The 19,051-nt window shown below is 44.9% G+C and overlaps 8 protein-coding genes across 8 annotated transcripts; 5 read left to right on the forward strand and 3 right to left on the reverse strand.

Moving 5' to 3' along the window:
- Positions 1-237: 237 nt before the first annotated feature.
- On the forward strand, positions 238-1,969 carry V865_006928 (uncharacterized protein; the record flags this gene model as incomplete). The annotated part of the gene is made up of 3 exons (XM_066230684.1): positions 238-551; positions 594-838; positions 942-1,969. The coding sequence occupies 3 exons, from the start codon at positions 238-240 to the stop codon at positions 1,967-1,969; spliced, it is 1,587 nt and encodes a 528-aa protein (XP_066086781.1).
- A 436-nt stretch (positions 1,970-2,405) lies between these two features.
- Positions 2,406-4,119, forward strand: V865_006929 (uncharacterized protein; the record flags this gene model as incomplete). The annotated part of the gene is made up of 10 exons (XM_066230685.1): positions 2,406-2,444; positions 2,524-2,581; positions 2,663-2,771; positions 2,836-2,898; positions 2,968-3,070; positions 3,140-3,343; positions 3,405-3,566; positions 3,626-3,695; positions 3,767-3,839; positions 3,924-4,119. 10 exons carry the CDS (start codon positions 2,406-2,408, stop codon positions 4,117-4,119), a joined length of 1,077 nt encoding a protein of 358 aa, XP_066086782.1.
- A 291-nt stretch (positions 4,120-4,410) lies between these two features.
- V865_006930 (uncharacterized protein) lies at positions 4,411-9,622 on the reverse strand (the record flags this gene model as incomplete). The annotated part of the gene is made up of 3 exons (XM_066230686.1): positions 4,411-7,960; positions 8,042-8,964; positions 9,278-9,622. 3 exons carry the CDS (start codon positions 9,620-9,622, stop codon positions 4,411-4,413), a joined length of 4,818 nt encoding a protein of 1,605 aa, XP_066086783.1.
- Positions 9,623-10,341: 719 nt separating this feature from the next.
- V865_006931 (uncharacterized protein) lies at positions 10,342-11,537 on the reverse strand (the record flags this gene model as incomplete). The annotated part of the gene is made up of 6 exons (XM_066230687.1): positions 10,342-10,692; positions 10,760-10,853; positions 10,932-11,039; positions 11,110-11,237; positions 11,315-11,387; positions 11,464-11,537. The coding sequence occupies 6 exons, from the start codon at positions 11,535-11,537 to the stop codon at positions 10,342-10,344; spliced, it is 828 nt and encodes a 275-aa protein (XP_066086784.1).
- A 633-nt stretch (positions 11,538-12,170) lies between these two features.
- V865_006932 (uncharacterized protein) lies at positions 12,171-13,823 on the forward strand (the record flags this gene model as incomplete). The annotated part of the gene is made up of 1 exon (XM_066230688.1): positions 12,171-13,823. One exon carries the CDS (start codon positions 12,171-12,173, stop codon positions 13,821-13,823), a length of 1,653 nt encoding a protein of 550 aa, XP_066086785.1.
- Positions 13,824-13,976: 153 nt separating this feature from the next.
- On the reverse strand, positions 13,977-15,315 carry V865_006933 (uncharacterized protein; the record flags this gene model as incomplete). Its single annotated transcript, XM_066230689.1, has 7 exons — positions 13,977-14,088; positions 14,225-14,319; positions 14,418-14,735; positions 14,848-14,911; positions 15,013-15,097; positions 15,159-15,226; positions 15,284-15,315. 7 exons carry the CDS (start codon positions 15,313-15,315, stop codon positions 13,977-13,979), a joined length of 774 nt encoding a protein of 257 aa, XP_066086786.1.
- A 313-nt stretch (positions 15,316-15,628) lies between these two features.
- V865_006934 (uncharacterized protein) lies at positions 15,629-16,531 on the forward strand (the record flags this gene model as incomplete). The annotated part of the gene is made up of 4 exons (XM_066230690.1): positions 15,629-15,674; positions 15,758-15,817; positions 15,911-16,056; positions 16,187-16,531. 4 exons carry the CDS (start codon positions 15,629-15,631, stop codon positions 16,529-16,531), a joined length of 597 nt encoding a protein of 198 aa, XP_066086787.1.
- A 677-nt stretch (positions 16,532-17,208) lies between these two features.
- Positions 17,209-18,773, forward strand: V865_006935 (uncharacterized protein; the record flags this gene model as incomplete). Its single annotated transcript, XM_066230691.1, has 8 exons — positions 17,209-17,275; positions 17,390-17,554; positions 17,680-17,738; positions 17,807-17,831; positions 17,903-17,922; positions 17,988-18,140; positions 18,309-18,538; positions 18,617-18,773. The coding sequence occupies 8 exons, from the start codon at positions 17,209-17,211 to the stop codon at positions 18,771-18,773; spliced, it is 876 nt and encodes a 291-aa protein (XP_066086788.1).
- Between the last annotated feature and the right edge of the window lie 278 nt (positions 18,774-19,051).

The raw sequence follows: 19,051 nt of genomic DNA on the forward strand, positions 1-19,051 counted from the left end.
GATAACTAGACAGGTGGTGGAGCGAGACCAGGATTTATTGATCTCGTAGTTTCAGAATCCCATCTCACCTCACTTGGGTTGAAGATGAATTTTGCACTTGAACCTATTTCACTATTCATACCAAGCATACAAAGCAAAGGCGAAAGGCATAGACCTACGCATATGGTCAATTATACTATAGACAATTGAGTTTCAGTCCTTTGGTCTCGATGATTCTGCATCCTCGCTTCGCTCATCATGACGACCACTTCTGCGCCAAGCCAAGATGGAACACCCCCCAATGATCTGCCAACCGTTCCCCCTTCGACTCACAGCATCCCTCCAAAAGTGCCAATACAGCCCACACCGCCCTACTCTTCATTCAGCAAACGCCAGAAACACCTGATCATCACACTCGCATCGATATCAGCTACTTTCAGCGGATTCGCGTCAAATATCTATTTCCCCGCAATTCCCACCATAGCTAGAAGTCTACATACGACTGAATCGAATATTAATCTGACAGTGACGAGCTATATGGTGTTTCAAGCTATCTCACCAACTTTCTGGGGGTGAGTGAGATTACTCTGTCGTCAATGCTGACCCCTCTACAGCGCAGTATCAGACGTATCCGGTCGACGACTCACCCTTCTATGCACATTCGTTGTCTTCCTCTCTGCCTGCATAGGTCTTGCCCTCTCCAACCATTTCTACCAACTGATCATCCTCAGATGTCTCCAGAGTACCGGAAGTGCAAGTACCATCGCGATTGGATCGGGGATGATAGGTGACATCACTACGAGAGAGGAACGAGGAGGATATATGGGGATATTCCAAACTGGCTTGTTAGCTCCGTTGGGTAAGTGAAGCAATGCTATTACTACATCCACAACGACATTTCCTAAGAACCATCATACATAATATCTCAAGTCTTTACTGATCGGACTGTTATGCACTCTTAGCTATCGGACCTGTCCTAGGGGGTGTTTTCGCCGATACTTTGGGATGGAGATCCATCTTCTGGTTCTTGACCATTTACTCCGGTGTATATCTTATTATACTCATCTTATCCTTGCCCGAGACGTTACGCTCGATAGTAGGCAATGGTAGTATACCGCCATACAAGAAAGCCAAAGCACCTTTCGAGAGATACGTCTCAAATCGCTTATCATCATCCGAACAATCAGAATCCAGCGTCCAGAGCGAGAAGAAGAAACTCAAGGTTGATTTCATTGCACCGATTAGAATACTATTTGAAAGAGAAGTCATATTTGTCTTGATTTTCTTGTCGATACATTACGCGACTTGGCAAATGGCCCTCACAATTCAATCGACCTTGTTCTCCGATATATACGGTTTAGGAGAAATCGACATTGGCTTGACATTCTTGGCGAACGGTGCAGGGTGTATGTTAGGTACTTTGACAACTGGCAAAATTCTAGATAGGGACTACAAACGGATCAAGCAGAAACATTCCTCTGCAGAAGATGAGTTTCCAATAGAACAAGCTCGACTTCGGACGGTATGGCTATGGTCACCTTTACAATGGATATCAGTCATTGTATTCGCCTGGACCACCGATAAACATTCGCATATCTTCATCCCTATCATTGCGAGCTTCGTTCTGGCCTGGTCGGCAATGTCAATCCAAAGCGTCATTACTACCTTCTTGGTTGATATTTTCCCCAAGAGCAGCGCGTCAGCAACTGCTGCATTGAACTTGGCTAGGTGTCTTGTGGGTGCTATTGCGACTGGAACAATCAACCCTTCGATACGGAGTATAGGCGTAGGACCGAGCTTCATGATCTGGCTTGGTTTCATGGTGGGTTCGTTGGGGTTAGTAGGAGTGCAGATGAAATTTGGACCGGGTTGGAGGAAGACGAGGCAGGAGAAGGAGAGGGAGAGGGAGAGGGAGAGGGAGAGGGAGGAGAGGGAGAGGGAGAGGGAGAGGGAGAGGGAGAGGGAGAGGGAGAGGGAGAAACGGGTATGATCTTATGGCTGTCTAGCACAAGTTTGTAGTCTGTTTTATCACTTATGCATATCACACTGATCAGGACACAGTCACGCTATGTGGACATGCATTGCAGAAGGATCGTCCGCTTGGATGTCATTGTGTACCTTTCCCACGTGATTCTACCCTTAATCAGTGATGTACGAATCTACCGTCGATGAAATCATATGTATCCCGTGTCTCGTCTCGGTAAGGTAAAGTCACTGCGTACACCGAACAACGAATGGTCCAGGAGCGGGTATCAATAGCGGAACAGCGTTACAGAACCTCCTCACAACTAATCTATAACGAAGAGAGCTTTCATATATAGCTATCTAAATATCCTTCCTGACTCTAGTCGAATTCGCTCTATGAGTGTTCGAAGCGATAAACTCCCTCTGTTTAAAGCCAACTTACCCTACCGTTCTAACAAGATATGTCTCCGAAGACAGAACAGCATTCACGGCTGGCCGTGGTGAGTGATACTCTGAGTTTGCAAGAATCCAGACAAGCTGTACAGGGATAGCAGCTGATGACACCCGCATGTGATGTAGCTCGGCACCGTCGTCTTTTACATGGTAGTAGCCATCAGTATGACGCTGTTAAACAAGTGTAAGTGAGCCCTTCAGCCGAGAAATACAAATCGGATAGTAGCGGTCAAGCTCAAGAGCTGATGTTTTGTGTATTACCCAGCCGTACTCAGCTCAACACCCATGCCAGTATTCCTACTGTTCTGTCAATCAGCAGTAGCTGTCGTGTTGTTGGGACTAGAAAATATGTTTGGACCGTATAAGACCCCTAGGTGAGTTTAGGGAAAGAGCTATTTACCTTCTCCTACTTCATACTGACAATGGCATATGGTACAGGTTCGAATCCAGTACAGCTAAAGATCTACTACCACTGGTATTCGTCAACGTGTTAGGGTTAATGTTAGTAACAGTAATCTCTTCCACCATTCGTCCTGATTCTACTTATTAACTTGGGTCTGGCGTGATTAGCTTCAACAACGCTTGTCTACAATACGTAGACGCATCTTTCCATCAAGTAGCTAGAGGATTGGTACTTCCTTTTACGATCATAGTAACCATCATAGTACTTCATGTGAGCTACTCCTTCCCCAATCATCAAAACCCTATTTTTCTTTTGAGCTAACAAATTCGTGGATGTCAGCATTACCCTTCTCCCCTCGCACTCATCGCCGCTTTGATAGTGACCTTTGGGTTCTTTTCTGGAGTATTGTTCGACCCCAATCACGCTTCCTCGGCGGCGTCTGCTGCTGTAGCAGGCAAACAAAAGAGTTCTCTGGGTATAACGTTCGGGGCGATGTCGAGTGTCTCTTCGGCTTGTCATGCGGTCTTGATAAAAAGGGGATTGGTGAGTGATACCTACGAAACTTAGTTGATCAATGGGTAATACTCTATTTCTTTGTCCTTAGGCATCCGTATCGAACTCGCCTATATCATTATCATACTACAATAATATCTTATCCACCCTCGCTCTAATTCCCATGTTCATCATCTCCGGTGAACTTCCCTCGGCGATTAGGTTGTTATCCAATGGAGGTGCAAGTCAGTTCTTATGGGGTGCAGCGATCACCGTGAGTATCCTTTTACCTAGATGAACCTGATGCATACTGACATCAATCATGTCCATAAGGGTCTATTCGGGTTCTTGATTTCTCTGGCCAGTTTCATATCCATCAAAGTTACTTCTCCCGTTACCCATAGTACGTCTTTCACTACTCCATTCAATCTCAGTCTAGCAGCATAGCTGATTCTGGTGAATCCATACCATTAGTGATTTCATCAGCTACACGAGGAGTACTGCAAACCATGTTGGCAGTTTGGATCTTCGGGGATGTCATGTCTAGGTGTGTATATCTCACCAAATCATTGATATAAATTTGAAAACGATCGGGCTTGATCCTGAGATTGAAGTATTTGATTCCACCTAGGGGCCGAATAATATCCATCTTCTTGATCATCTCAGGATCAGTCCTCTACGTTTACGCCAAAACTGAAGATTCCAAAAAATCGTCGAAGCAGAAACACGATGAGGTTGACGTTCCGCTCAATCCGAAATCCCTAGAAAGAGGGGATGTGCTATTTGAGAATGACGTTGAGAAAGATGATAATGAGAAGCAGAGGTAAGAAGAAGATCCACCTTTAGTAGGGGGTCTGGTGTTTCATGGTGTCTGCCTGTGCTAGACAGCATATTGAGAATGTAGATGTAAGATTATAATGTGCAAATCGAATTAAGTAAACTGGATATATGAACAAACAAGAATCAATGCATATATACACATCGGTCCTGTTACACAATACGAAAAGAAATAGATATATGAATGCTAGGTCATACAACAACCAAAACATGTCCCCCCTACAATAAAAACAATCAAAGAGCATTATACGAATATCAATACCAACATCCAATTCTCACGCTTAAGCTCCAGAAGTCTCCAATCTAGGTTTCTTAGCCTCTTGTTCCATACTACCCGAACTGGGACCTCCACCAACTACGATCGGATTCGATGCGCTATTGCCCATTCCGCTAGCTAGAGGTTTCGGAGATGCAGCCGATACTGTATTATCATCTTCCAATTTTCTTTTCAAAACCGTTGGTACCGGTGTAGAAGCTGGGACAGTGCCGACCTTAGGTGCTGAAGGTGTAGGCGTAGCCGCCGCCTGCGTAGAAGCTGTAACAGGTTTACCCACAGAAGCTGTATTAGCTGTTGTTGCTGGTGTAGAAGGTTTAGCCGTATTGATTTGAGCAGTCGTTCCAGAATTTCCGGCTGGTTTAGGTACAGTACTAGCACCCGAAGTAGTCGGGTTGGACGGTTTGTTCACCCCATTGGTCATTCCGTTACTATTCGGTTTATTCACTGCACCCTTCTTCTGAGGCAAGGGAGGGACCACACCCGTTGCCCAAATCCTCTCTGCTACCCTCAAATCTATATCCACACCTACCACTCTGATATATCTCAGTAGGGCACTAGCGTTCGGTCCAACAGTATTGACATCTCCTTTGGCGTTGGCAACAGCAGCGATCATACCAATTACTTTCGTCAAGCTTGTTCCAGGAGGTGCAGGGCCAGGTAAAGCTTTGTTGGTAGTATTCGTACCTGGTTTGACAGGTGCGGCAGTAGGTTTAGCAGGTTGAGATAGCCCCGGTTTGGCAGTCGGTTGAGGCGGTCGCACTACACCTGTGCCAGTCGTCGCGGCTGTGACACCAGGTTTGGAAACACCGTTATTGATCGTTGTACCGTTCTTGTTGGCAGTCGTAGCAGGACCAGTACCCGTACCAGCTTTAGCCTGAGCAGCTTTTGTCGCTTGTTGTTTATTCTTATTGATAACCCAAGCTGACAAGACATCCACTGCACCAGCTGCACCTAACAACGTCAACTTGTCCAATATATCCGTCGTGAGGTGACCGAAAGTTGCTTGATCCAGGACGAGGGTCGTACCATCACATACGAACGGTAGGGGGTTGCCATTAGCGTCCGTAGTTGAGATGACTGATTTTGCACGCATCGCACTAGTGATAGGTTGCATGACGACGACGATCTTCGCTTTGGGCTGTAACACACCTTTCGCGTTGGCTGATACAGGTGCAGGTGGAGCGGAGGGAGTGGGAGTCTGAGAGGCTGAGATGGGTCTGGCGATTGGTCGCGGTGCAACTGGTATAGCACGTTGGATCATCTGGGGTTGAGGGTTTCGTGCGGCTTCAATAGCAGCTTCACGTTGTCTCTTGGCTTTCTCCTCGGCCCTAATCCTCTCTTTCTCACGACGAGCATCGGCATTCTTATCCTTACTGGCCGACTTCATGGCGTCTTTCCTTTGTTTCTCCTCGAACAACGGTCCCTCTTCCGGATCGATGATCCATACAGATCCTTTCGATTCAGGATCATCTTCAGGTATACGAGGTACTTTTAAGAACGCTTTATTCAAAGACAAGTTATGTCGAATAGAATTCTGCCATCCTGAATCAACGTTCAGGCGAAACCATTCCCACTCTCCTGCTACCCAGTTACAAACTTCTCCCAAAGTACCTCGTCCCCGTGGGAGACATTGTAAGGCTCGATGAATGATAGTAGCGAATGTCTGAGTGGGTTTGAGAGGTGGCGGACCAATGAATGGTTTGCCATCCAGACCAAGCAGCGGACCAGGAGGAGGTCGAGGTCCGGCACCTGAAGGAGGAATAGGCACATTGACAATGATATGACCTGGCTGACCTGGAGTCTCGTTCAGCTCGGTGCAGTAGAATGGAGGTAATGGCTGAGGTGAAGGAGGAGCCGTGGGAGGTGTAGAACGGTTTTGAGGTGGCATAGGATAACCAGGCGGAGGTCGAGCCATCTGGGTAGGATGAGGTTGTCCGGGCCCTCCAGGGTACGATTGCTGATGCGGCATCTGCCCCTGACTAGGTAACTGGTTCTGTTGAGGATGTGGCTGACCTAGGATAGGTGGACGGACGTACTGAGCGTTGGGATGCTGAGAGTTCTGCATGTGCTGTGGATGAGGAGGTCGAACGCCTGGCCCTTGCATAGGTGGACGAGGAGGCATCGGCTGGCCAGGCATTGGCCGTATTGCTTGTTGACCAGTCTGAAGCGGCTGAGTGGGTTGCATAGGTTGACCTTGACCTGGCATAACATGTGGAGGGACTCCAGATGGGCCAGGAGGACGAACAGCAGGTTGCTGAGGCGCTGTATTTGAGACAGATGGTACAGCAGTTGGGGCGACCGGACCCATAGCTGCAGCGAGAGTCGGCATAGTCGGCGGAACATGAGGTGGTGGAGGAGCAGTTGGAGCAGGCGGAAGAGCAGCAGCGAGCGTAGGGGGTCCAGATGGATTTGTCGTTGCAGATGTTGCCGATTGAGCAGGAGCAGCTTTACCATCCGCATCCGCTTTTGGCTTCTTCTTCTTCTTCTTTTTCTCTCCAGGTACCGTGGGTTTGACATCCTCTTCCCCATTGGCAACAGCAGCAGCAGTTTCACTTGCTTTCGCTTTTTTCGTCTTCTTCGCCGGAGTCGCTTTTGCAGCATCACCCTCTTCCACATTGGCAGCAGCATTTCCATCTACCACTTCTTCTTTCGTCGTTGCCGTCGCCTCACCAGACTTAGGCTTAGGTTTCTTCTTCTTTTTCTTCTTTCCGTCATCCACCTGCATGTCACCCTCTTCTGCCTGCTGCTTCTCTTTATTCTCAGGATCTTTCTCCTCACCCTTTTCATCTTGTTTCTTTGTGAATTTCTTGGGGGAAGCTGTTTTCCCGTCTACTGTAGGATCTTCGGCAGCAACACTTTCCACTATGGACGATTTTCTACCATTTGTCGATCCTGACGTTGTCGGCACATCAGTTGGAACAGTATCTACAGCTGTCGGAGGAGCAGGAGCGATAGATTTAGGCTTGTTACCGGAAGTGACAGTAGACTTCTTGGTTTTCTTCTTCTTCCCATCCTCTCCTTCGTTGGGTTCGTTGGATTCACTGACTACTGATGATAAATCCGATTCGTCTTCTCCGGGAACTAAAACGGTCTTGGTGGATTTCGATTTCGCTTTTGATTTCGATTTTGACGTTGCTGCTGAAGCTTCTGGTGGGATGTATTCCTCTTCTTCCCACTCTTCACCGCTTTCGTCCAGTTCTTCTTCGCTATCATCATCACTATCATTATCATCATCGTCATCCGAATTCCAACCTAACCAACTATCTTCGCCCACACCCTCTATACCTAGCCCGTATCCGTCAGCAGCTGCGAAAGCGTTGAATATCGGTGGAGCTCGAGCAGCCATCGAAGCAGCTGAAGAAGGGCCTGGTCCGGGTTCACCGTAGAATTCCTGATAGCCCACTTCACTTGCAGGCAAGTTATAAGGGTATGGAAGATCTTCGTTCATGTCGGGTGTCACTCCATCAAGGGCATAGTGCGTATAGGTTGGAGAAGAAACCGGGGAAGGAGGAAGGACGAAAGAGAAGATTCGTGTGGCAATTTGGATTTGAGAGCTATACACGTACGATGACATATCAGCTTCACCGTTTACTCCTTCTTGGCATGTAGAAAGGGAGAGGCAAAGATGGACTTACCCTTGAGCGAGAGGTACAATAGACCCTTTCACAAAATATCTATCATCAACCCAAGCGCCATTTCTCCCAAAGATCTCCAAGCAAAAATGCCCCAGGTCCGCTCTGTATTCTATTTTAGCGTGATTTCTCGAGACAGACTTTAATGGTCCAAGATCTACATCGACATGTTCTACTGGTGCAGATGATTTGGCTGGAGGAGGTGGGGGCGGAGGAGGAGCTAGATCATCTAGGTGCTCCAATTTGACCTGACTCAAACCCATATCCAGCTGAACGAAATCGTTGTTCGCTATTTGTGGGTTATCTATGTCCATGTTCATATGGGCAGAGCCAGCTATTCCTGAAGGATTAACAGGTTCGACAGATCCTATCTGTAACGTCCTATCATCCATAGGTGCAGGTTCAGCTGAAGGTGGTGGGATATTTTCGATTGGTTCTGACTTGACAGGAGGTTGGGATTGAGGTCGAGACGAACTTGAGTCAGGTTCGACACTCCGCTGAGCACTTGCCGCGCGGTTTTGTTCAACTTTGACAACTTCTGCAAGTTCTTCCAATACTCCGAATCCACCCATATCGATAGCTGGATAATCCTCATCCTGTAAAAAAGATAGATCAGGCGGTATGGAGTGATCTATCATGCCTTCACTTTGGGCTCGAGGGGGCGCTGAGAATCCATCTTGTAAAAACTCGGTTGATAAAGGTGCAGAGGAAGGATGAGGAGGTGATTGTGGCGGGACAGAGAATGAGGTATGTTGTTGAATTGGCGGGGTAGGGAATTCGATGATTGGTGGTACAGAAGTGCTGGGTATGTCAACGAGAGAAGGAGCCGGTAGCGGCGGGGATGGCTGGTTGGGATCTAATGGCGGATTAATCGGCACGGAAGGAGATGTTATCGACGGTGGGGGTAGAACAGCACCATTACGATCCTGCGAAGGGAGTTGTCCGAGTCAGTTTATCTTTCCTCGACAAGTGTCAGATTTTCCTCTACTCTTTCCACTCAAACTATCTGACATGAAATTCCAACCTGACCATATCCCTCTTCCCTATTCAGGTTTTGCTTGGATTATCTGTTCCTCATTCCCCTTCAACATCACACCTTCGACATTCCGGCATGCTTCATCACCTCATTTCACCTACTTCCCCAAACCTCAACATGGACTCTCCTCCTTGCCCGAATGACCCTATCATCTGTTCTCCCTTTTCCCCAATTTGATCCATTCCAATGGTGAATTGACTCACAGTATTTCTACCAATCATCACCGCCAACGTCCTAACATAGTAAGAGAACCCCGTAACTTCATCACCGAATTGTAACTTGTAATAAGCGGGTTTCGGATCGGTCTTGGACTTGTCAACAGGTAATGATGTCAAATTAGGTATAGGGGGGAACCATCCACCTTGTCCGCTTTCTCCGGCTTGTCCAATAGGTCCTGCTCCTACTACAGGAGCGGAGGGGACCATTGGGAAATTCATATCTATATTTGACATATCGATAGAGTTATCGTACAAATTCGTGTAACCCGGTTGAGGTAGAAATGGGTTTGTGACATCCTGTATATCCTGGTTGAGAGGTAGGTCGGACATGTAAGAACACAAAGAGCCCTTCCTAATAGATATCCTCACCTGACCCTTCCGCTTATCAGTAGCAAGGTCAAGAGGATATCAATCAAGGGCAGGGGAAGGTCGAGGTCGAGTGTTAACCGTTAACGAAGAAGAGTATTCGCGAATTTCAGTGTTATCCGTGGTTTGATGGTATGACTCTCGACCTGCTTGATAGATGTTGGGCTGGGGATCGTCTGCTCGATGGTCTGCTGAGTACGAGAGTGAGGATGATGTGGATTACAACGATGTTATGATAGATAGACAGACAGATAAACGTTGACTTTTGTGTATCTTTGTACAAAAACATCGTTCGGGAGATTTACCCGGCAACGCCAACAATCAAAATTTTACAAAACTCCAAATAAAGTAAAAACCCAGAAAATCCAGGGTCTACCCTTTCCACATGTATGGTAGTTTTCTGGGAAATTTAGACCATACCTACATCCATTCATGATTCTGTTATCTGACACTCTTGACAAGGTCGAGGAGCTTGTTTCCACCTATATCCCCATCCGCCGTGTATCAAATTCACCTTCCAGATTATCTTTGCATTTTATATCAGGAACTTATAAACAATCTCAAGCAATATCTTCATCGTCCTGTATTGCCAATCTTTGATTATGCAGGGATATGGATTTTCTAACAACCTTCACTATACAATCTATGATCTATGTGCTATGATCCAAACTCTGCGATCCGCATTATACACTCTCCACGAAATCTTTAACCAACTGTACAGTCTCATGAGGTTTCTCAGCATGTACCCAATGTCCCGTCTCCAATTCTTTTAATTTCATCTTGGGGAAGAACGCCTGAGCCACAGGTATATTCTTCCTATTTATATACTTTGAATGTGATCCTTTGAGGAATAAAGTTGGTCCTTCCCATATTGGTGAATGTTCGGAAACAGGTGGAGGAGGGGTATATGGGAATTGACCAATATCGGTGATAGCTTTTGAAAGGAGTTGAAGTGGGATACGGAAGACTAAGTGGGGATCGTGTCCGTGAGTCTGACGAGTGTTTGTCAAAAGGAATTGACGTGTTGGTAAAGACTGTGTGACACGACATGTTAGAGAAGTTGTCAGCACACATTCATACGAGATGTAAAATGTGACATACAGGTTCGATCTTAGCTAATATCTTATCGGCATCATGTTTTGTCTTTACTTGAGCTCGTTCGATCTCCGTCATCGACTCGGTATAGGCTGCGAACCTATTCATCAAGATTAGAACGTTTTCCAAACAGGTTATATATGGTTTAGATCAGTGAGCCATACGAAACCTGACTCACTCAGATGATATCTTTCCTATAGCAGGCGACATATCCACACTGATCAATGATCGCAAAGGTTTATTGAGTTTCTCGTTTAAGGCGAAAGCCATCACTGCTTTACCACCCCTACACTCAGACACCTCATTAGTGCTTGGTCGCAATCAAATAGTCGCAATTTCGTGCGAGGTAGACTCACATACTATGCCCCATTAGATTTACTCCTTCATTCAGACCATGTTTCTTGAGGAAATGTGATATATCCTCTGACATCGCCGAGTAAGTATGTGGTTCAGCATGAGGCGAGGTACCATGATTCCGCAGATCCTATGACCAGCCATAGTAATCAATTATTGTTGACGAGACCTTACTTGTACTCAATAAAGGATGTACGGATTGCTTACCAGAGTGTACACGGGCATACCAAGTTTCGAAGCGAACGTTTTGGCCAATGATCTCCAATTCTGTTTCGATCCACTATTTGCCCGACGTTACAGTCAACTCCTGCTTACTGAGTTTATCCAATATTTCGTGCAGATTGAGCTTTACTTACAACAATCCATGACAAATCACAAGGCTCTGTCCTTTAGCTGTCACCTCATTCGGCTGCACCACGTCGAAAGCCATATCTATCGGTATCACATGTTTAGGCGGGGAAGAAGTGGTATGTTTCTGCTTCACAAAACATGGTGAAGCTAAGATGAAGGGCTTTGGCTGACGACGTAGACAAGGTCTGACGGTGCTGATGAGGGATCTGGCGATTGGTGACAGAACTGAAACTGAATGTTTGGTGGGTTCGATGCCCACGGTAAAGCAGCGCCGTGTCGTTCTTGTAGCGGTTGACCTCATCTAGTATGTCTATCCGGTACAGACGGGTGAATGCAGTACGACTGTAAGCATCATCTTTCGACTTTGAGTTATCCGTCAACAGGAAATCTCGAACCAAGAGGGTGTCGGTGACCTCCGCCATCAGTCGGCCGTAGACGGAGGATAAACCGATCTCCCTTTGATTTAGCTTTGTTCCTGAAACACCCCATCTGTTGATGCTTGATCTGCCGGCGCCGAGAGGACTCGTTCGTGTCAGTCGCCACTCAATCAGTATATAAAGAAGACTATCAGAGAAAGACTTCACCCATCAATCAATACTTGAGTATAGAAGATGCTATCGATTTTCCACATCACCATCTAGTCCATTCAGACCCAAGACAACAACCACTTTTAGTAGATATATAAACTACCTGAAGAGGGGTGACCATCATCATGCCTCCCCTCTTCACCTCCACCAGCTGGACCACCCTCGTCCGTAAAATAGCTGTTGCCATGGTGTACGCCCCGAAGCCAGCCGTGGTCATATCGAAAGCGACAGCTTCGAAACGGACGGTCAACCACATACAAAAAGTTCGACAGGTCATTCAATCTTCTTTTCCATCATTATCTATCCCTTCGCACCAACTCGGTCATTCTTACGCTACTATCCCAATCAAATCGGGCCCAACTTCAGCGTCTAGGCACTTTTCATCTTCCAATGCTGCCAAACGACTTGGTCCAGTCCGACAAGGTTTGAATGCAGCTGGTTCGAGACCTAGATGGGTTAACGGACCTTCCATCCAAGCCAATGTGGGGTTAGGCAAAGCGAGAACTTTCGTATCTACCACTTATCCATCTGCTCAAAGTGCAATCAATGGAAAGATCCCAATGGTATTTAGAGCGTTTGCTTCTCTGATAGAAGATGAAGATAAGAACAAATTATCAATTAAAGGTTTACCTAAAGCAAGTAGATATACTCCTTATACCAAGAATAAATCGAAACCAACATCGCACGGAAGAAGAATCAGACGAAGTGAAGTTGTCAAATCAATCGATTCATCCTTTATCGAAGATCTCAAACACTATTTCCCTCTTCCTTCTACCAGACTCTCCTCTGAGGAAATCATCTCCTTACCTCTTTTACCTGAAACGTTAATCACCGAAGGTCAAATAACCATCCTCGCTTTACCTCTCTCACCATCACTGGAAGCATTATTAATCCCAAGTCAAAATGGGTATGACGAAACTGAAATTGGAATTTCAATCTTATCTAAATTGACCAAAGGACTTATATCAATCCATAATGCTTTCTCTCTCCATTCTTCCACACGGATCATACCCCTCCTAAACAAATTAGAATCATTGGGAGTATTAGATTATCGTCCGCCGGGATTGGCCGGAAGGGTAGAAGGCGAAGTGATCAATGATCAGGATGATCAGCCTGATATACTTAGATTGATCTTTTACGATAGATCCATTAAGGATGTGAGGACGATCTTGGGTGAGAGTTTGAGAGACAACGAACAGGGTCAATGGTGGGTTTTGTACGAGGATATAAACCAAAGGGAAGAGATGGAGTTGAACAAAGAGGAGAGTAAAGAAGTTATGGAAAATTGGAATTCACCAATTATCCATTCAACTATACCTGCTTCTCAAGATAAGAATGAACAACTGGTATTTCCAACACTCGACATGTCATATCAACAACAAGAAGGAGAAGGAGAAGTATTATTCGATATTTCCGAATCTATCTTATCGACTCCATCCGAATCATGGCCTTCAACTTCAAGTGGAACTCCCCTGGAGGTTGAGGATCAATCGATTTCGATGATCTCCTCGATATCGACGGAGTCATTAACCGAATCGCTTTTGTCTCGATTATCTTCTTCTTCCGATGAGGATCAAAGGATTTGGTCGGTTTATCCTTCGGATTCTGATTCGGACGTCGAATCTTCGTCGGTCTTCTCGCAGGAGATGGAAGAGTGGAATCAAGTTGATCAACTGCTTGCTTCCCCAGCAGGGGGAGAGGGAGAGGAGGAAGGAGAAGTTATGGTCAGTTGGTCAGGTTCAGGTGAAGGTTTTGGTTTTTTAGCTCAACCTTGGTGATCAGACCAAATGAAACGTTGTAATGTCAACATTATTTATATGTTCGTATTCCTTTCTTATGCTGTGTTGATGATGTCTTTGTTGAAGATGCGAGATATATGATGCATCTTCCATCTACCATGTATATGTATACTGTGATATTGTACCGATGACTCATCGTCCACGTCGTTTCTTACCTCCTGCCCCTGCTGTACCAGATCTGTTAGGCGTATTCGTACCAGAGTTAGGCGCATCGTCTGTCGATCCAGCAAGCATATTTGAAAGACTACAACATCGACACCAAAGGGATGTTAGTGAGATATATGCAACTAAATGAACAGCCCTGGCTGAATAATATGATATAGCGGAGGGAAAGGACAAGCATTATGTGTTTGGGAAGAATGGATTAAAAGTTGACTTACGATCCAGCCAAATCCATATTTTGGAAACCTTTCATTTTCTCTCTAGTCTCTGCCATCTCCTTGGCCATCTCAGGATCCATATCAGCCATACTTGCCTAAAAATCACGAATATTCAAGGAACAGTCAACATCAGTTACCCAATAAATAGTACAATGTCTGTATCATATGAGAAATTTAATTTGGGTAGACTTACAGTCAATTTAGGTAAAGCGAATAACATGACAGCACTGAAAAGCATCATCAATACCATTGGTGATTTCAACATCCCCAAGATGTTCATACCGCCTTTAGGAGTGAAGTAATCTTCCCTTGCCAGTGGGGTGATCACCAGGGGATGGGCGAGAGAGGTGGATGAGATGGGAAGAGGTGCTTTGGCGGGGTAGAAGGGTTGGATATGGATTGAATATGTTGGTAGAGTAGGTGAAGAGTGGATGGAGGGGTCTTCGGATGATGGAGAAGAGGGTTGGGAGGGAGGTGGGGGAGGGGTGGAAGGGTGAATGGTTATTAAATACTATGTTGAAGACGAATATGAGATGTAAGCTTGATATATTGGAGGAGAGGAGAGGAGAAAGCGACAAATGGAGCAGGTTATAGTGGAAGATGAGAGGATGAGTGAAACGTACAGATTGGAAAACATATCCTGGTATGAGAGGTTCCAGTATATGTTCACCCTCATCTATATGGGGACTATCAACAACAATTGTAGGACAGTCAGTCCGTCAGTCAGTTGGTTAGTCGCGACGTAAAGTGATAGTGGGATGAGTTGCGATGAGATGTTGATAGCTCACACTTCAAAACTCCCATCAGCTTTTATCCATACTTTTCTCTCTCCGTTATTGATCGATACCTTACTTCCTACAGGTAAGATATTACCTACACCATAGCATTGAGCATCAGCTCACAGTCTGAAGAATATAGACAGGTGATCACATACGCGTAGGGAAATCACCAAACTTGACTTGACCTGTTATAGTCACGGCTAAGATGGTAGGCAAGAGCGGTCTGGGGAGAGAAAGACATATCATTAGCCAGAGCCAGTTGTAGGATTGAGATACTTACAACAACGCCAGGAAGCTTGAGATGAGCTTCATCATGAGTTCTGTCAGAATTGAGGTCTATCAGTACTCGTATAGACGAGTGTTGGTTGAGGTGTCTGAGTGAGTGATATAGATTGAACGAAAAGCGTTGTGATGTTGTGTGAGCTGTCGGTTTCACGCGAGTTGACAATTAATACTGTACGCTTTACGCTGGGATTCAATCCCTCTCTTGCTAATTGCTATCTTCTTCTCGCTGTTGTCACTTGTGAATCATTGAAGCATACGACATACACAGAATACGATATACGAGCGGATAGAGCATAGATTATAGATATAGAACATAGACTCTAATAGATACATAGGTAGAATGACTCAAAAACATCTATTCTCAATATTTGACGTGACCAAACAAGGTAAAGTTATGTTTTAAAGCCTGCTCTCCAACTTACCTACCTGAAGCTAAGTGAACTATGTCGTCCTCATACTATACGATCAGTATTTTATTCAACACCATTATCAATCGGTATAGTAAATCTCAAACCACTACTACCAGGACGTAAGTTCCCTCCCTCTCTCTCTTCCTCAATCACAACTCTTTCATATCACGAGTTACCATGCATACCTAACTTACTTCTGAACGTTGGAACAGATGTCCTAATCATACCTAAACGAGTGGTCCCTCGATTATCCGACCTGAACTCACCAGAGATAACAGATCTGTTCCTTACTGTACAGAAAGTAGGAAAAGGTTTGGAAAGGTATTATAATGCTCAAGCGTTGACTATCTCTCTACAGGTGAGTAGTACCTATACAGAGCCAGAGTTCCCAAACGTCAAGTAGAGAATATCTACTTTTCGCTATCCTGCTTGAACACCTGTACATGTGGTTCCTTTATTGATCAAACGGATTGGATATGGTACGGTAGGACGGTAAATCAGCAGGACAATCAGTTCCTCATGTCCATGTTCATATCTTACCTCGTCATTCGACTGATTTCGAAGGTGAGAATGATCGGATATACCCTCTCTTGGAGGAGAATGAATCGCACTTGAAAGAGAACTTGGAGATATCACAAGATCAGAACGATTCGACAATGACGAATGGTAATATCAACAATCAGCTGAAGAAGACCAAAGGGAAAGCGAATTCGATAGGTGAAGATTGGAACATCCCTTCAGATGAAGATAGGAAACCTCGTTCGATGCAGGAAATGGAGGATGAAGCGAGGGCGTTTGCAAAGTATTTCAAATCGATAGAAGCGACACAGTAGATTCCGACTTGCACCTTTAGACACTGTATCAGTCCGAAATGCGGGACAGAGCGTAGAATGGACATTCCGCAGGATACTGTGAATTGTACGATATAAGATATGTAGAGTATCATGTAAGATCAAGAATGTCATACTTGGGGACACATAATAGTGTTCTCAAGAAGATAACCCACAAACAATGGATCAGTAGAGATATTGAATATGTTCCAATACCAAAAGGCCGGATCTAAAATTGGGAAGAGAAATTTATTGAAGATGTAAACTGTGAGCATAGCGGACTTGTATGACTATTGAATGAAGATGATCGGTATCTGTAATGAGGATTTGGCCATTCGACTGCTGCGATTATCTTTCATACTATACATCTCTCAAGTAAAAGGAGAACTAGATCTGAAGATGGCGCAGATGAAGCAATGCATGTGAGAATCGAGATATATATCATGTTCGAGATGAGATTGTGATTCTGATAATTCTGTTCAACTGTTGTTGGTCGGATTAGCCCGAGATCCCGGATTATCCGGCACGTCATTCAGATCGGATTGAGATTCAAAGTGAGATCGATAACAATCTGAGTGTTACGTTCCACAACATCATTATCATTACACACATCTTTACTCCTACTTCTTACTGCTCAGCAATAAGCATTCATCATAACCTCTTTCAAGGGAATATTCAGAATGTCTACCATACCCACATTGACGTTGAACGACGGCATCAAGATACCCAGGATCGGATATGGTTTAGGTGAGTCCGCCTCTCCCCGCCCTTCCTTCCACCTCACTAAGAATCATGGATTCTTTGGATATTTTGTAGTCATAGCTGATGCCGGTGCTAATTATCTGGCTCTGTGATCGATAGGTACCGCAAATTATGGGAGTGAATGTGCTTCTCAAGTGGTATCAGCCCTCAAAACGGGATACAACTATATCGATTGTGCTCAGATGTACGCCAATTCCAAGAGTTTCGGAGAAGGTTTTGAGAAATTTGGTGGGAAGAGAGAAGATGTTTTTGTGGTTCAGAAGTGTAAGTCTACCCTCCATGCACACCTATATCTGAACATGAAATCTTACACCATGTTTTGCTCTCTTCAAATGACTTGGATTTGTGTTATCGCTATGACTTGACGAGCTGACTCGGTTTGAGCTCAGGCGGTAAAAACGGTACGGAAAGTCATCCTCGAAAGGTATTGGAGGGTCTGCTACAAGATGTACGTGTTTCTTTCCCGCTTATCTATTATTTATAATTTTTTAACTGATTATTCGTCATATTGGTCAGATGAAAACCGATTATGTCGATTTATGTAAGTTACAATTCTGCAGTCTTTGCGAAGCAACAGGAACACTTCGCTGAGACTGCTATACTGAATGATAGACCTCCTTCATTCTCCTCTCGTATGTATCATCCTCATATTGACTATGTGATACAACTGATCACTAATGAGTTACCCCTCGTTCAGCTCACCAAACCCCTTTCCCTGTCCGAAGCGTGGAAAGTGATGGAAGAGCTCAAAGAAGAGGGCTTAGCGAGATCGATCGGAGTGAGCAATTTCCGTGAAGAGGATATCCTGGAGATTGAGAAGACCTGGAAGGTAGCTCCGAGTGTCAATCAGGTGGGTTATCTCTATCCTTGAGATCTTATCTAGACCTCTACAGAGTTATCGTATTTCTCTTGGCGAATATATTATATTGAGATATTCGCAAGAAGAGCTTATAATTTATTTGTATGTTGACTTGACCAAGCTGACAATGACGATTCACCTTTTATTTGTATACCGAAGATTGAATACCATCCATACAATTTCCATGCCCCCAACGTCCAAAGACTTCTAGGTGTCATGAAGAAACACTCCATCCATGTCGAAGCTTATGGTCCTCTCACTTCTTTGACTGGTGCGAAGGGTGGTCCAGTTGATGAAGTGGTCCAAGAAATCGCCAAATCAAAGGGTGTAGAGGGATCTCAAGTATTGTTAAATTGGGTATTACAAACTACGGGTGGTGTCGTCGTAACGTATGTTCAAGCTGTTCTCTCCATACGAAATCAGTAGTAGCTGACGTAAAAGGTCATGCCGATGTGGTACAAAAATAGTACATCGACTAATGAACAGAGACAGAGACTTCAACTTGAAGCTGTTACCAAGGATATCACTTTGTCCGAAGATGAGATTAACAGAATTTCAGAAGCTGGGAAAAAGAAGTTCTTTAGATATAGGATGACAGATGTATGGGACGCTGCTAAGCCCTAGACAAATTTGGAGGCTAATCTAACATCATTCCATGGACATGGTGAAACATTATATTTATCGAAGTGAGAGGTCCATGCATATATTGTAGATAGATCATATATGTGAGATATGCAGGAGAGAGATAGCACGAATCAATCTGGTCAAATCAATCACTTGTGAGCAGCATTCCGTAAGTGTGGCCTCTTGAAATGTTAGTTATTTTAAGCAGCTGTTCAGAGCGCTCACTATCGGGCCGTTTTTACCCGTTTTGGGAGTAATTCCTACTCGAGTGGGAAGAC

This window comes from Kwoniella europaea, chromosome 2 (genome assembly GCF_036810445.1).
Source record: "Kwoniella europaea PYCC6329 chromosome 2, complete sequence".
Lineage (NCBI taxonomy): Eukaryota > Fungi > Basidiomycota > Tremellomycetes > Tremellales > Cryptococcaceae > Kwoniella > Kwoniella europaea.